Source organism: Diadema setosum, chromosome 3, assembly GCF_964275005.1.
Source record: "Diadema setosum chromosome 3, eeDiaSeto1, whole genome shotgun sequence".
NCBI lineage: Eukaryota > Metazoa > Echinodermata > Echinoidea > Diadematoida > Diadematidae > Diadema > Diadema setosum.
The window spans coordinates 20,769,135-20,785,463 of NC_092687.1; the positions used below are offsets into that span (position 1 = coordinate 20,769,135).

At 38.5% G+C, this 16,329-nt stretch overlaps 1 protein-coding gene across 1 annotated transcript; it reads left to right on the top strand.

Annotated features, from left to right (window-relative positions):
• The first annotated feature begins 501 nt into the window (after positions 1 to 501).
• LOC140226548 (actin-like protein 6B) lies at positions 502 to 15,266 on the top strand. The gene is made up of 13 exons (XM_072306999.1): positions 502 to 632; positions 3,339 to 3,415; positions 4,621 to 4,804; positions 5,411 to 5,511; positions 7,751 to 7,848; positions 8,752 to 8,846; positions 9,267 to 9,373; positions 10,299 to 10,447; positions 10,919 to 11,033; positions 12,022 to 12,102; positions 12,866 to 12,961; positions 13,641 to 13,751; positions 14,682 to 15,266. The coding sequence occupies exons 1-13, from the start codon at positions 608 to 610 to the stop codon at positions 14,760 to 14,762; spliced, it is 1,320 nt and encodes a 439-aa protein (XP_072163100.1). The 5' UTR covers positions 502 to 607; the 3' UTR covers positions 14,763 to 15,266.
• The last annotated feature ends 1,063 nt before the right edge of the window (positions 15,267 to 16,329 follow it).

The window sequence follows — 16,329 nt, forward strand, 5'->3', positions numbered from 1 at the left end:
CAAATTGCAAATCCACTTTGTTCCCGGCATAAATTTTGGAAATCAATATAATCAAATAAAGTACGACACCAATTATCCATAAGTTCTTGAACCAAATTCACGTAATACTAAGTATGCATTTGTAGAATGCATTATTCAAATATGCGTGTTTGTTTATAAGTCTCTTCTTCTTTATGACAAAAATATTCAACATACCATTATAAGCTCAAACTTGTGTAAATGATACTTTATGGAACCCGGCTGCATCTAAATGAAAATCCCTCGAGGTGGAACTCAAAGAACACATGTAGTAGTACTAGATACTTTATAGGTCTACTGAAGATAGATTTTAACAAAAGTCACGAAAACTACTACTGTATTCTGTGTAAACAAGTACTATTATTTTTTTTTATTCTTATTCATTTTTTTTTTTTTTTTTTTAATAGTAATCTGTCCGCAATCGATCAAAGGTAAGTGTCGATCGATCGACGATATGGTCGACTACATACACACTAGCGATTTTTCACGCGGAGTACACTTCTGGCTTGGAGAACGCGAAAAACGCCGGGTCGTCGAAGAGTTTGTGAACCAGCCTTCATCCCCCAAGAATATAATTCCCGAAATAAAAATGAGCGGAGGTGTTTATGGCGGTGGTGAGTATATATTACGTCATTTCAATAAAATGTTTCTATCTACAACTGGAAAATCTAAGTAAGCTTGCTGATTCGTGGATGGACAAAGGGGGACTTTGCTACATGACCTATGAACGATTTTACTGGCGGTATAAACGGTCACAAAAGCGGCTCCTCTTATCCAGCTAGCCAGCTCCACCAATGGCAACTACACGTACAGTACGATGCCGCTGACCGGCGCTGTGCTGCGACTCCGATACTGCACATGAGTTGACAACTGGCCTTCGACCTTCCATCCACTAACCAGTCAGTGTTATTGTCAATGATAGTTAGTGTTAGTGTTCTATTTTGATATTTTTCTTGTTCAGAGCTAAACATTTTGGCAAATTCGTCATTCCTGAACTGAAGTTTGTTAATTGTGGAGATGCGATGGAGTTAATCCTACCCGCTAACGTTAATCCAAAAATGAATCGAGATTCGTATTCAAATCAGAATTTCGAAAATGAAGTAAGATTCAGCTCAGTTAGCAACAAAATGGTGGTAGGCCTACCGTCATGACTGTTGGGCGGTAAGAATGATTTGCAATGTGCTTAATTTCATGCACACAACGGCATAGAACTCTGTTAATCAGCACGATCAGTAATCTAACCGGTTAGAGTAGATTCTAAATTAACGTTGGTCGTTAGATAAAAACCCCAATTTTCAGCCGGCCTCCAAAATCTGGACACTTGCGACCAGCCCCAACGCTACCTGCGCAGTGTAGGATTTTGGATCTGAAAAGGCGTAGTATTGTGGTTAAATTACGGGTTAACCCGTTGAGGACGAGTCCCGAGTATACTCGGGCAGGTGTCTATTCGTGTTGTAGCAAAATTAAATCGTCCTCAATGGGTTAAATTCAACCTTGTCTACTAAAAAATGTGTCAATTTGAATACTTACCGATGTATTCCAATTATTGACAAGAGGATACGCGGAACGTACAGTTTATAATGTAAAGTCCGTTATAATAGATCTATACTGAGTCTAGGTCTGGTCCATTTCTGTCTAACATTAAATCGATGACTTTAATGATTCGGTCAGCAGGGCCGATCTCCGAGATTGACAACTGCTCCAACAAAGACGGGATTTGAAACCTCTGCGCTTGCGCGAGTCGGTAGCACTGTAGCCTTTTTGACCAGGCACTCTTGCTGCGCGACATCATCTCTGATGTAGCGCCCAATCACTTGCTGTGCTGCTGGTGTGGGCGCGTTTCACTCGAACCCTTTCGCTCGCCTCTACACACTCAGCGCGCAGTGAAAGGGCCTGGTTCAAATCAAAGGCTAAAATCATCGCAACTCTCATGCATTATTCATATCGCCAATGCTTAAAGTGCCACGCAAAGGTTGCATCGAAAGCCAAAGAATGAACGAGAGTTACGTACGAGTGTATCTATATGGAGATGATCTTGTACCAGTAGAAAGACGTCTTTTCAAGAGTGGCCCTACATGGGATAAATGTTGAAATTAACAAGTGAACGTAACATATGAATAAAGAAATGTACGTACATTATATAAAAGTAAGCCTTTTGCTGGTAAATTCTGAAACTTTTAGTTGCGCGAAAATTTGTGTTGCTTTTCCAAACTTACACTTACAGAGATAGTGCTCTTTTAACTCACGGTAATCCCACAGTATAACTGTACAAGGCGCGCCCTGGGGTTAATCACAAGCCAGCAAATTCTGCTGTCTCGACACACGCACATCACATCGTTTCACATTTACTGGCACACTCGTTCACCACAGGAAAGTGCCTGAGTCACTTCCTAAAATCCATCTAAAATTCCAAATTTTGCCCTCAAAAATGCAGAATCACCGCAACTTTTCCAAAGTGCACGCAAATTTCAATTAGGTCCCGTGTAAAGAATCAGAGTCGCCGAAAAAGCGCTAAAAATAGAATTACGCCGTTCTGTTGCAAGATTTTTAGCTTATCCCTAGCTCAAATTGTGATGGTATCCTCAAAAACACAAAATCTTTGTACGTGCCGGTGCTGTGAATAAATGTACATGGGCTGAATGCAAGTGCAGAGTCGCCAAATTCGGGCATGAATGGGTGCCGCAATGTCCCCGATGCAACCTTACGCCAACAAGGTATGGCGCGCGCTCATTTTTCAGGGGTCTTGTATCTGTATTGACATTGCGCACGTTTCTATACTGTTGTAATTCACCCCTGATGCCAGTGTACTACAGTAAGTTGTAGGTGTTCTGTGATAAGGACTATTAGTCCACACAGACTGGTACGTTCACTGAGATTCTATCATGACTCTCATGATCAGTTAAAATTTTACTCATTTCTGATTTCTTGCTGGCTGTTTGTAAAGGGAACCGTGCCATGTCACTGTCAGACTTTTCAGACAATTTTCTTTTCTTCTTTATTAACAACACAAGGATTGCACTTTTTCCACCTCTATGCTCCAAAAAGTCTGAATGTCAAAATTTAGGTGTTACATTACGGTGTAAAGTTCAGAACTTTGTGTTTTGCCTTCTGAGCCATGTGATGTTTCTTATTGGGTGTAGATGTACTGTACATTGTAATTTACATGCGGTGTGCTCAGTCAAGTCTATACATGATGCTGGTACATTAAAGTGTAACATGCCTTATTCTTGGCATTGTTTAGGGTCAGGATTACACTACTGTGCTAAGTACTGTTAGTATCACGCACTTACAGTGTACCACTACTTTGTTTTCTATGGTAGATGAGGTGGGTGCCTTGGTGTATGACATCGGATCCTTCTCCGTCAGAGGAGGCTATGCAGGCGAAGACTCCCCAAAGGTAGGAAGACTGTATGATGCTCACATGGACTGTTCACACTTGCAAAATTGAATATGGCAGTGTTTGATATTTTAGCATTTGCTGCATGCAGTGTGACCTAAGAGAAAGTGATTGCTGAAAGAGAAGGTGTTTGGGAGTTGAAAAAACATATCTGTAAAAAAGCATTTAAGGGATGGTACAGTATTGGTGGAGATGGGAATTGGGCTTTTAAGTTTTTGCAAGATACCAAGAAAACACACTTACAGAGCATACCATTTTTAGAGGAATTCAAAGTTTATTTCATGAAAATTGGGTTTGAAATGACTGAAACATCCAAAAACAAAGTAAAAAAAAAACAATCATAATAAAATGTGTGTCCCACACTTTGTTTGAATCGCTCTGTTTTGAATATCTCAGCCATTTCAAAACCAGTTTTCATCAAATAAGCTTGAATTCCTCATGGAATTACATACTCTTACATATTTCATAAGAGGTTTCTCATTATCTATCCAAAAAATGTTAAAACCTGAAATTAGGTCTCAACCAAAACTATACGATCCCTTTAACTTTGGATTCACCAGGTTGATGCAAATAAATCCACTTCCCTTGCTACATGCATGAATGTAGAATCCAGTCTGAAGTGGTGATTATTCCTGTGGGAAATAGCCCTGACAGTGAATGCTCTGCAAAATATCATCCTACTTGGTTATGGTCTTAGAATCCAAGTTATTGTTTATAAATATGTTTCTGTTTTGTATTACAACCTGTGAATGGTTACAATGCACATTGTACGTGGTTGTCCATTTCAATAGACATCCTACATTTTAGGTGTACAGTAATGGGCTCAGTCATGAAGGTGGACTTTTGGTATCATTGAATCATAGGACACCAATAGCAGCTATTTTCTTGATGCATTTTTTTTTCACAGACATAATCAAGTTATGAATAGAATTTATACTAAAGATTTGTGACCCTTCACATTTGGAGCAAATTAAGAGAATCATGTGAGAAATATCAGTCACTTTACCTTCACTCAATATCGAGGATTCCCAGTAAATGCCTCTTTTGATGACCTGATATCCTACTGATAATAGCTATCTTCCTGTAATATCTCTTCAACTTAATCCTCTTCTATAATTCTCTTTAATTCACTGTGAATACCGGTACATCATTCCTAGGAGTGCAATGACCTCTCACAGATAAGTCCTTTATCTATTTCTTCCCAGGCTGAATTTCCAACCACAGTTGGCATGGTCGAGTGTAAGGATGAGGAGTCCATGGATGTAGACGGCCAGTCACAGCCAGTCATTCGAGACGGCACAGCAAAGAAGCGTTACGTAATCGACACACCCTACCTCACCTTTGTGAGGGAGGGAATGGAATTGGGTACTCCCCTCAAGGATGGCATGAGTAAGTCCTATCTCGGGGCAGCACACTGGTCCAACCTGTCTGTCGGACCAGTAGGTGCTCGTTTTTCCATTATCTTACTGCTCCATTCCTGAAAACGTTACTGGTCCGACAGTTATTTTTGCTGGTCCTGGACCGTCAGACCAGTGCTAGTGTGCAGCATTGCCTATCTACAGACAAGTGCCTCCCTCTATTGGGATCTGATGAAGTTTTTAAAGACTAGTACTCCCTGGAATAAAAGGAATTTTGGCAGGAATTCGCATACACAGAAAAAGTTAAAAACTAGTCCATGGATTACACACATTTTAAGAACATAGTTGCATGTTACACATTGCATACACCAAAACAAATCCAATGACAAGCACACAGTGACAGGCATGCATATTAATGGCACACCGTGTTTGAAGTTTGCGAGTTTGTCGATTTGATCATACATCCCTTGTAGGAACAAATGTTGCTCATGATTGGTGTGTACAAACTTTCATAAGTCACAAAATGTATGTCAATATGGTCTTCCAATATCAGTTCACTTTCAAACATGTCTCCTCTGCACCTGCTCTCAAGTATATTATCCATCCGATGAACTTTGTTTCCATATTTGTGTCACAGTTGAAGACTGGGACATGTTTCAGGGAATACTGGACCACGCCTACAAGAAATACATCAAGTCTGACTCCACCCTGCACCCTGTCCTCATGGCTGAACCCGCAGTAAGTTTACCCATTCTAAGCCAAGGACAATGCTCTAAAGTGCAAACGCTGTGGCATTTTTCAAGAATGGTCCCATGAAGGATGAAATATAGTGGGTCATAGTGAGCAGTGTAGTGGGAAGCTTAATTTTTGGAAATTATGAATGGCACCAAGATTTTGATGTGCTGATGAGAATAGCAAATGTGTTTTCATTGCAATTTGTAAAAGGCAGAAGCCATTCTGTGGATGTCTGTTTTGGAAATGAAAATTTACCTCAAGGCAAGGGCCATCAGAATTACAGTATTAGAGCTTGTTAAAGGGTGTGTACAGTTCTGGTTGAGGTGAGGATTTAGCTTTTAACGTTTTGCGAGATATTCAGAAACCATTCTATGAGATGTCAAAGAGCATGCGATTCTAAGGGGTGTCAAAAGTTTATTTGATGAAAATCGGTTTTAAAATGGTTGAGATATCCAAAAACAAGGTGAAACAGAGATCCTAATAAAAGGCGTGGCCTGTCGCCTTTTATTATTATCACTTTTTGGGATATCTCGGCCACTTGAAAACCAATTTTCATCAAATAAACATTGAATCCTTCTTTAAATTACATTCTTTTTCATATTTCATAAGAGGTTTCTCATTATCTCACTTAGGAATGTTTAAAACATTAATCCCCACCTCAGCCAGAACTACAGTCCCTTTAAGCAAAAGATCAGAATCCTAGATGGTATTTTGTAGTAGTCCCAGTCACCATTAGTACTGAAATTGGCAGCATACACTTGTAGGTGATAATTGTTTTTCATCCCACAAATCCCCAATTGATGACATGTACATAAATCCTCACAAGGTTTCCTAACTTGACATTGATGAAAGTAAGTTATTGGTATATCCTGTACTTTAACATCAGCTTGTTGCAGTTTTGTAATAACTGGGCAACAATGACTTTGTGTGAATAAAATTTATATCAATCAGAAAACTGGAAGGATGCTAGAAGAAGCTTATTGTTAGCAGCAGAATATGACATGATAGTTCAAATCCAGTTTTCTAAGATTAGAAAAAATTGTAGATTGTATCTATTCAGTACGATGAAACAGAGGCTTTAATTTTGTGATCATCAGGTGTGTCATAGTGTGTGTGGGGTGTATCATAGTGTGTGTGGAGTGTATCATAGTGTGTGTGGGGTGTATCATAGTGTGTGTGGGGTGTATCATAGTGTGTTTGGGGTGTATCATAGTGTGTGTGGGGTGTATCATAGTGTGTGTGGGGTGTATCATAGTGTGTGTGGGGTGTATCATAGTGTGTGTGGGGTGTATCATAGTGTGTTTGGGGTGTATCATAGTGTGTGTGGGGTGTATCATAGTGTGTGTGGGGTGTATCATAGTGTGTTTGGGGTGTATCATAGTGTGTTTGGGGTGTATCATAGTGTGTGTGGAGTGTATCATAGTGTGTGTGGGGTGTATCATAGTGTGTGTGGGGTGTATCATAGTGTGTGTGAGGTGTATCATAGTGTGTGTGGGGTGTATCATAGTGTGTGTGCATTATCTTGTCTCTGTTCCTGTAGGCAGTTCTTACATTTTCTCAGTTGCTTTTACTGCACAATTATACGTGTATTCATTAAAGGCATAATTTACCATTTGCAGGTGAAAGCATTAGTGCTTTAAAATAGTTCTAAAATGTGAGTTAGGGATAGAAACAACCACTGTCAAAATTTGAATCCGTATAACTGATGTGAAGTGTTGTTAAATACACAAAATGTGAACAATAGTTATAATAAAAATGTTTCCAGATTAAACCGTATACAGTTACGGTTTACTGAGAAAAACCCTGATATCTCCTTATATTTTAGGTTTTATTGCCAATATTTCATATGGTAGGATGTTTTATGATACAACAGACCTACACATATGCATCAAATGTGATATCTTGAACATTTTTGAAATCACTGCTCCCAAAGGTAAACTGGACCTTTAACAATAGAGCAAACGAGCCTATATCCATGCACTGTAAAAGTGGAAATTTTCGCGGTGTTGAAATTTTCGCGCATTTCGCGCAACCAGAAACTAGCGCGAAAATAAAAACACGCGAATATTTTTGCTTGCCATACGTTCCTGTGCGTGATGTCTTGATTCCGCGGAATTAAAAACACGCGAAAGTCTTCTGACCTGGCCTAGCGCGAAAAATTAGTCGCGCGAAAATATCCACTTTTACAGTATTACACAATGACATTGAGTTCGACTTTGCTCTCCTTTCCTTTTTGCTTCAGTGGAACACGAGACAGAAAAGGGAAAAACTGACAGAACTGATGTTTGAACATTACAGCATTCCAGCATTCTTTCTATGTAAAAGTGCTGTATTGTCTGCGTATCCTTTGCCAGACTTGGAGATTTTGTACATAATTATCATTATCATTATTATTGACATATTTTTTATCGTGGTAGTATTGTCATAATCGTCATCATCATCATCACCATCATTAGGATTATGATTGGTGTATTACAATTATTGTATGTTTGTTCTTACAACAGCAGCAAGACACCTAAAACTTTTACTGTATTCTTGGAACCACCACAAATTGAATTTCGCGAGTCAGGTGCTATTCGCGAAATTAAAGACAGGCAAAAATATTGACTCTGATCAAGCTATGAATGTAATGTGCGCTTATATATTTCTCCATTCGGTACAGGACAACACAATCGCGAATTTAACCACTCGCAAAATTGTCGGGAAGTTCCGATTCGCGAAAATTTAGACTCGCGAAATAAATGGCGTATACAGTAGTTAAATTTGACGTATAGTAAACCTAGAAAGTTTGTGTGTATATATTCTTTACATTTTGCAACTCAAACCAGAAAACCTGAAAAAAAAAGAGCATTGCTCTCAAACTTGAAAAATATTTCTCTGTAAATATGTATTCCTGAGCAAATTTATGCAGTTGAGTCTTGAGGTAGAACCCTTTAGCATTTGATTATTAAGTTTTTGTGCAACATTAGTGAACATGTGCTTCAAATCTCGTAAAAGAGTTACACACTTTTAAGCAGTTAGAATTGGGGTATTTATCTTCTTAAGAGTATTGCATACTTTGTGGTAAGTACTAACAATCATTGCACTCTCAGTATAAAGTTACTGAGTAGGATGCTACTTTTAGTCTAAATTCATGATTTTATGCTGTTAATGGCATGCAATTTTTTTCTGATCAGTTTTGTTTGTTTGTTTTTTTTTTTTTTAATTGGGCACTTAGACTCCTTGACTAGTCCTTTTATTAAGATTTGCAAATGGAAGAGCAACAGGTTTAGTTATAGACAGTGGAGCAACTCACACAACAGCAGTGCCTGTCTATGAAGGCTATGTAAACCAGTCTGGTAAGTGGTCAACTAATGTTTTTCAAAGTTATCACAGAATATGAACACCAAAGGCGCCTGTGGCCACTCCCCTCAAAGCACCCCCTCCCGCCACACCTTTTTAAGGTTAACAAGTATGGTAGAGGAAAAAAGTATTCAGTCTTGTTTTCAATTGCCTAAACGCTTTGTCAGTTTCCTGAAGAGTAGTACAATGAGTAACTGGATGAGTTAAAGATACTAGCGCTGGACATTGCTACATAGCAATGACTAGTCATTGAGGAAAGATTGATTTCTCAAAGAATGTAGCAATTCAATAAATTGATCATGCATCATAGATGAACAATATGATAATTTTTTTATGTTTCATTAATTTGCTTATTCTTTTGCTGTGTTTCTCTCTCTCTTTCTCTCCTGTGCTCTTTGATTTTGCCATCCTGACAGCTATCGTGAAGAGCCCCCTCGGTGGTGATTTCATTACAATGCAATGCAAGGAGTTCTTTGACGATGAAAAGATTGAAATCGTGCCATCCTACATGATTGCCTCAAAGGTAAGATATGCTGCCTGTGCCTTCCTTGCTTCTGCTTTCTTAGCTGACATTCCATCAGATGCTGTGTGTGCTGAAACCATACAGTAGGGCAACCTAAACTCCACTACACAGGCATGTAGATTAACCTGTTGAGGACGAGTCTTGCATATACTCGAGCACGTGTGTATGGGAAATGCGTATTGTAGCAAAATCAGCCCATCCTCAATGGGTTAAAAAGAAGGTCTGCACAAAATGAATGCCAGGATCATAACTGCTCTGCATTTTCTGATTTTAGCCCTAGATGTTTAGTCAACAGAATTTGCATAAATTGAATATTCATAAAGGCAAGTGTACAAAGAATGATATGAATATTTATAGCAAGATGTAAATGAGAACATGTGTGGCAGTGAAACATAGAAGGCTTACCAGTTTGAGCTAGATCAGGCAGGGCTAGGATTGTTCATAAATGAAGTGACCTATGACAGAAGGTACTTAAAGTAGTGTATTTTTCGGTGGACTGCAGTAATAAGAAGAAGTTATAATCCTGTTCAAAATATATCCCTACTATACAAGCCAGCCATTGTCGTGTTGCGTATAGATTGCTACAACACAGGCAATGTATTCCATGCACAGCTTTCTCATGATATTAGCTTGAATTTACAAAGGTAATACAAATTCTATTCTATGGATCATGCAAATCTTGACTGCATAATTGCAAAAGACATGTCACGTACGCAGAGATACAAACCTGGAAGGTATGCCTTTTTTTGTGTGTTTTTAGTCCGTGGACTAGATTTTAAAACATGGCTTTGATTTAAACTACCTTTGTAAGTTCAGGCCATTGACTTTGACTTTAACATACTAACATAGCATGTCATAGAAGAAAAAAAAAGGTGTAGGGCTGTGAATTATTTTTGTGTCATGTGGCATTTATGATATTCAACAGGAAACTGTGAAAGAGAATGCGCCACCCAACTTCAAGAAGAAAGAGCTGCCCAACGTGACGAGGTCGTGGCAGAACTACATGGCCAAACAGCTCATCCAAGATTTCCAGGCTGCCACTCTACAGGTGTCAGACACGCCCTACGAGGAAGAGTGAGTACTCATGGAGTCTCCATGAATTTGAACCTCAGTCAGATATTGACTCAATAACATAACACTCTGTGTGTGGAATCATCCCTTAAGTCACACTCAAGACATGAAGCTAGCCACCTAGGACATTTTACTTTATGGCCAGAATTGCTTCACAGCATCACAAATTGCACATGCAAATCAATGTATTAACAAAGACTTGTGATGTTTCTAACTGAACAGTTTTTCTTTGCAATTTGATTAAACAAAAATCTGAAATAATATGGTGAAGTTTGTAAAGCAACTGTACCTACTGCGATTTTATTTTTGTTTTTTTAAACAGATTTTATGTGTTGGATTGTCTGTAGAATGTGGTGGATGCAACTATGATTAATAGTGTCACAATAGCCTGGCTAGCTAGTTAACACATTTGCACATACCAGAGTGGAAGTCAAGTGTCTAATATTGTAACATTTTCTGTACAACCTTTCTCAGAGCTGCCGAACAAATGCCAACAGAGATCTACGAATTCCCCAACGGTTACCATAGAGAGTTTGGAGTGGAGAGGTACCGGATTCCAGAAACACTCTTCGATACATCATTGGTGAAGGTAGCGCTACACAATCATGTTCCGTTTTATTTCACATTAAACTTTGGAACACAATCCATGATGATAATAAGTGTGTAGTGACATCATTTTTAAACACTGTAGACTTTTGTCCTGTCTTCAGCAAGGCCCCTCTAGTACAGCCAAGATTGATGTATTTTTTATAGCAGTCTCATGTTGCAATCAGGCCAAAAGGCTGCCAATGATTGATCTGATGGTGGCATTTACTTGGTCATCCAGCAATGACAGATGTGAAGCAGTCATTGAATTTCTTCATTCTTTGAAAACAGACAAACCAGGAAAAATATACTACCTACAATACTTCTTGTGCCTGATGTACCTGTACAGTTGTGTTATGTATGTATTTTCTTTACAGCGGTGATGTTTTCTACACAGGTTTTCATTTGCATTCCTGAGAAGTCTGTTTGTTCACCTTTCCCCCTCCCCCACCTCCCCCCCCCCCCAAAAAAAAAAGAAGCTATATTGCACAGCTGAGAGACACTGATTGGGGGAATGGTAGTTGTATTACTGTAAAATAGGAAATTTTTGCGGTGTTGATATTTTCCCGCATTTCGCGCAACCAGAAACTACCTTGAAAATATACGCAAATATTTTTTTCGCAAATATTTTTGCTTGCCATATGTTCCAGTAGTTGATGTCTCGATTCCGCGAAACTAAAAACACACAAAATTCTTCTCACCCGGCTGAGCGCAAAAATTAGTCGTGCGAAAATGATTTTTTTTTTTTATCCACTTTTACAGTATTCTTTAGCAAGATTTTAAACAAGCAGTTTCCACTTTGAATCTATTTATGAAATCAAGTCAGACTTGTCTACAGAAGTCTCTATCATTTAGTAGTGAATTTTTCAATCCCTTGATCTAAGTGATGTAATGCAAAGGGCTTGGAGACATTCTAAATGAGATACTAAAAGCCAGTCAGTGCTGTCACATTCTTCTCATCATTGTGTCTTCTGTGTAATCTCTTGTGACAGGGAGCGGATGGGAACAGCATGTTGAGTATGAGCCATGTGGTGACCACCAGTGTGGGCCTGTGTGATGTGGACATCAGAGGGGTGAGTCTAGCTCTTTGGCAACGCTGAACACTGGCATTGGTCCAGCGGTCCCAGACCAGTAAAAATCACTGTTGGGCCAGTAACTTTTCAGGAATTGCTAAATTTACTGGTCAGACAGGACAGGTAAAATAACAAAAATAACATTGTCGGGGCCAATAGGGGGGAAAAAAAATACAGGACCAGTAGGAAAAATGGGTTAGTGTGCAGCCCTGTCATGGGTGTGCTTGTTAGTGCACAGAAGCTCTGTGACATTTTTACAAACTGTCCTACAGATATGTAGCTATGATTTGATGTATGAAAATAACCCATATGAAAATATGGACTTACAAAAAAAAAAAAAAAAAGGAAGAAGAGGAACTTATTGACTCATTTGTACAATGTCATTTGGAGTCACTTCATGTTGAAGGTATTCTCTGTGAACATGAGTTATACAGAAAAATCAGTGCAGCATTTTCATATGTGTTACATATCACATGTGTTTATCAGTTATTGTCAGATATCAAACCATTTATACAATGTTTGTCATGTACGTTACCACTGGAAGGGAGAGCTGCAGGTTCAGTAATTAATCATCTCATGCTATATTTGTGCAATAATTCTTGCTTTGTGTCAATGTTTCTCTGTAATATTTTGACAGGGAATAGAAAAGGAATTGGATTATTTAAAAAAAATATGAAAAAAATATACAGCAGACCCATGTCATCTGTTGACATACTATGTTAAGTCATCCTTCACATATCATGGTGTCTTCTATCTGTGGCAGGCGCTGTACAGCAATGTCATTGTAACCGGGGGCAACAGTCTACTCAGGGGCTTCACGGACAGGTTACACAAAGATCTGCAGGGCAAGATTCCACCGGTAAGTATATTACCAGTCTAGGAAGCAGTTCGATGACTGAAAGTAAAATTTATAAATAACATCAAAGAAACCTGCAGAGGGAATGAGTCTTGGTAAAGAGAGTCAAACCTGCTCAGGTTATAACCTGCGTATAATGATCACCTGCCAGTGGCGACCGCATAGAAATACCCCACAAAGAATGCTTGTAGTTTAATCACTTGTGAATATTAACCACCTGTGTAATTCGACCAGGGAACATATATTTGGTTTCTACTACCTGAAAACTATACACAATTATCACTCAGCAGCAGAGCAACCCAACTTTCTCTGGCCATTGTGCTAAACAAATTCTAGGAAATTCACCTTCAACAAAGCAAACCAGTGATTGTTTTCAAGGAGCAGGGCTACTAGTGTGTGCAAATGCATGTATACATGCATTGTGTGGTATCATGGTGTGCATGTAATCCTGTATTGGACAGCTAAAATATCTATCATAAGTGACAAACAAGATGAACTTGTTTACAATGGCAACCTGGCCATAGTAGCCACATTTTATGTTTCTCTTGTGCAGTTATAAACATGTAGATTCATTGTAGCTTCTCTACTTATCCTTGAACAGGTTATTATCAGTTTTTTCAGTAGTTTGATGTGTTTCAAAGCTACCTCACTTAAATTTTGTCCCTTGTCTTTGGTTTGCCAGAATATGAAGCTGAAACTGATCTACTCCAGCAGCAACTCATCAGAAAAGAGATTCAGCTCCACAGAGCGGCGGTTCAGTTCATGGATAGGTGGCTCAATACTGGCATCATTGGTGAGTGCCGGTGTAACAGCACAAGAATAAATGCATGGGACTACAAGTATTTGATTAGCATGTACTTAAACTGATGTAATTGTTTTGCTGTAACAGCGCAGGAATGAATATATGGGACAAAAGTATTTTGACACACATATTAATAAAGGTTACATAGGGTGAGGTTTACAAGACACCATAAGGAAATACTGAAAGAACTGCAATCATGCTATACCTCTTGCTGTGTTATAGTCAACACTATGCAAACCTTCAGAGATCATATAATTAATATATGTATAGAGATATAATTGGCAACCTTAGACTGGAGTCAACCTGGGGGTATTTTCTGTACTTTTCCCTGCACATTTGACTAGGGCAAAGAGTTAGCAATACATCACAATCAGTTTTGCTTCCAAATTCATCCGGTGATCTTTTACTCCATTTGTTTTATCTTAATGAATAGTGTGTAATAAAGGACTTAGGCACTTTATTTTTTTGTGCTGGTATTAAAAGTCAGTCACTTTGATGATGGTCATAAATTATTACAAAAAGATATCCTGCAAATATGTTCTTGACCACATCATGAAGCAAATGATAATGGTAGTAATAAAAAGGAAAATGGGATGGAACAAATCATCTCTGTGACTGATTTGCCTCACTTCCTTTTAGCCCTGTGTCTTAAGACCCAACAGTAAAGACTGCCTCAGCCATTTGAGGCTACTTCCTGATTTTTTGTCTTCATCATATATGAACTGATTAATATATAGATTATAATATATGAATATTGTAATCATATAATCAGTTCATTCATAAATTCATTAATGCATTTGTCAATCAGTCACCCATTCATTCATTCACTTTTAGTCACTTATCAATTTAGTCCCTTATTCATGATTTGCACTGCATCAAAAATCATGGTCAAAATGAAATATGCCTTATTTTCAAATACAGGGCACATTCCAGCAAATGTGGATATCCAAACAGGAGTATGAGGAACAAGGCAAGACAGTGGTGGACAAAAAATGTCCATGAAGGCACTTATCGCCTTTTTAAACCAGGATGGACCTATCTACAACCAACATGCATGAGATAGGAACAACGCAGTGTTGGATCCCAAACTCTCAATTTGTAATCAAGAAATTGCCTATATGCAAGACACGGAACTATCCGGGAGAAACCTGGGGCCTGTTTCATAAAACTTGTCATCAGTGACAAGTTGTCATAGATGTGACAAGCTACTGAAATCCTTGCATCTGATTGACTGAGAGCAAATTTGTCATAGAAATGTGGCAGTTGTCACTGATAACAAGTTTTATGAAATGCCCCCCTGGACAAGCACACACCTCACCACAAGGATTTGATAGCAGAGACTTCTCAGCTGCTGCCATTATGGTCTGTCACTACACAGCCAAATAAGGTTGCCAAAGATTAATGTTATGACATGAAATGAAAAGATACAATATTTTGATTTCCTGATTTGGGTGTTAGTTTGTTGTTGTTGTTGTTTTGTTTAGTGGTGTTTTTTTTTTTTTTTTGGGGGGGGGGATGTTTTAGACTCTCAAGTGTTGTATAATTTGCTGTACTTTATTTCCGAAAACTTTCCACGTCGGAGGAAAGAGAGCTGGCTTACCAGGTAATCAAAATATGGAGAGAATCTGCCTTGAAGTTTAGATGCAGTCATGTGTCCAGGAAATGAAGCATCAAATGTTCTGGATCCATTCAAAATACCATAGCAACATTCTTCATAAAGGTGTCAGGTTTCAAAACATTGGCAGATTTTGCCGACCAGGTACATTGTAGGTCTTTGAGATGCCAGATTTTTGAATGAAAGAAATATTTCTTATTTTCTAATCATCTCATATTATTTTGCTGTTTTCTTTCAATTCTTGCAAGTAATGTGATAAGTCACATGTGTGAGGCAACATACAGAGCACTCCCGTTATAACAAACAAGGTTATAACAAAAGTTCAGATACCACAAAGTAAAATTATGATCCCACAATCATCTGTATATTTCCATGCATGTTGTTTATTCAGCTATAACAAAATTTTGATGTAATTAAAGAAAACTCTTGGTCCTTCATGGGAGTAGCCTGTATTTTATGCCGTCATTTTCAGCCTGCCCAGAGTTGTAACGTCAGACTTGTGGCTGAAAAGAGGAAAGTAGCAAATTTTGAAAACATTATCCCATAATTTAACTGCAGAGAGGATGCAAATATTGCATTATCATTGCACTATCTTGTTCATGTTAGGTGTCTACTTCAGGTAAATGTAATGGCATCAGAAGTGACTTGCCATGGTCTTTGTGCAGAGGAAGTGCTTGTGTGTTAAAGGTCAGGTCCTCTCCTTAATCCTGAACTTCTGTCTGGTAGAACCAGACACTTTTCTCACTACCACTAGAGGGCGAACTATACAAAGGCATCTGTGATTTCATGGCAGTGTACATGTATATTTACATGTACACTGACATGTACACTTAGTAATAAACAGACTTTCCTCTCAAGTCACATTTTTAAAGTGCATATTTGAACTTTTGAAATTTTACGAGAGAATGCACTCCTTGATTTGGCTGCTCCTTAATCACTCGTATGCTAGCATGT

Coding starts and splice junctions, on each gene's coding strand:
- LOC140226548 (XM_072306999.1), top strand. CDS start 608: ATGAGCGGAGGTGTTTATGGCGGTG. Junction 9,374..10,298: donor CCTACATGATTGCCTCAAAG/GTAAGATATGCT, acceptor GATATTCAACAG/GAAACTGTGAAAGAGAATGC. Junction 11,034..12,021: donor TCGATACATCATTGGTGAAG/GTAGCGCTACAC, acceptor CTCTTGTGACAG/GGAGCGGATGGGAACAGCAT.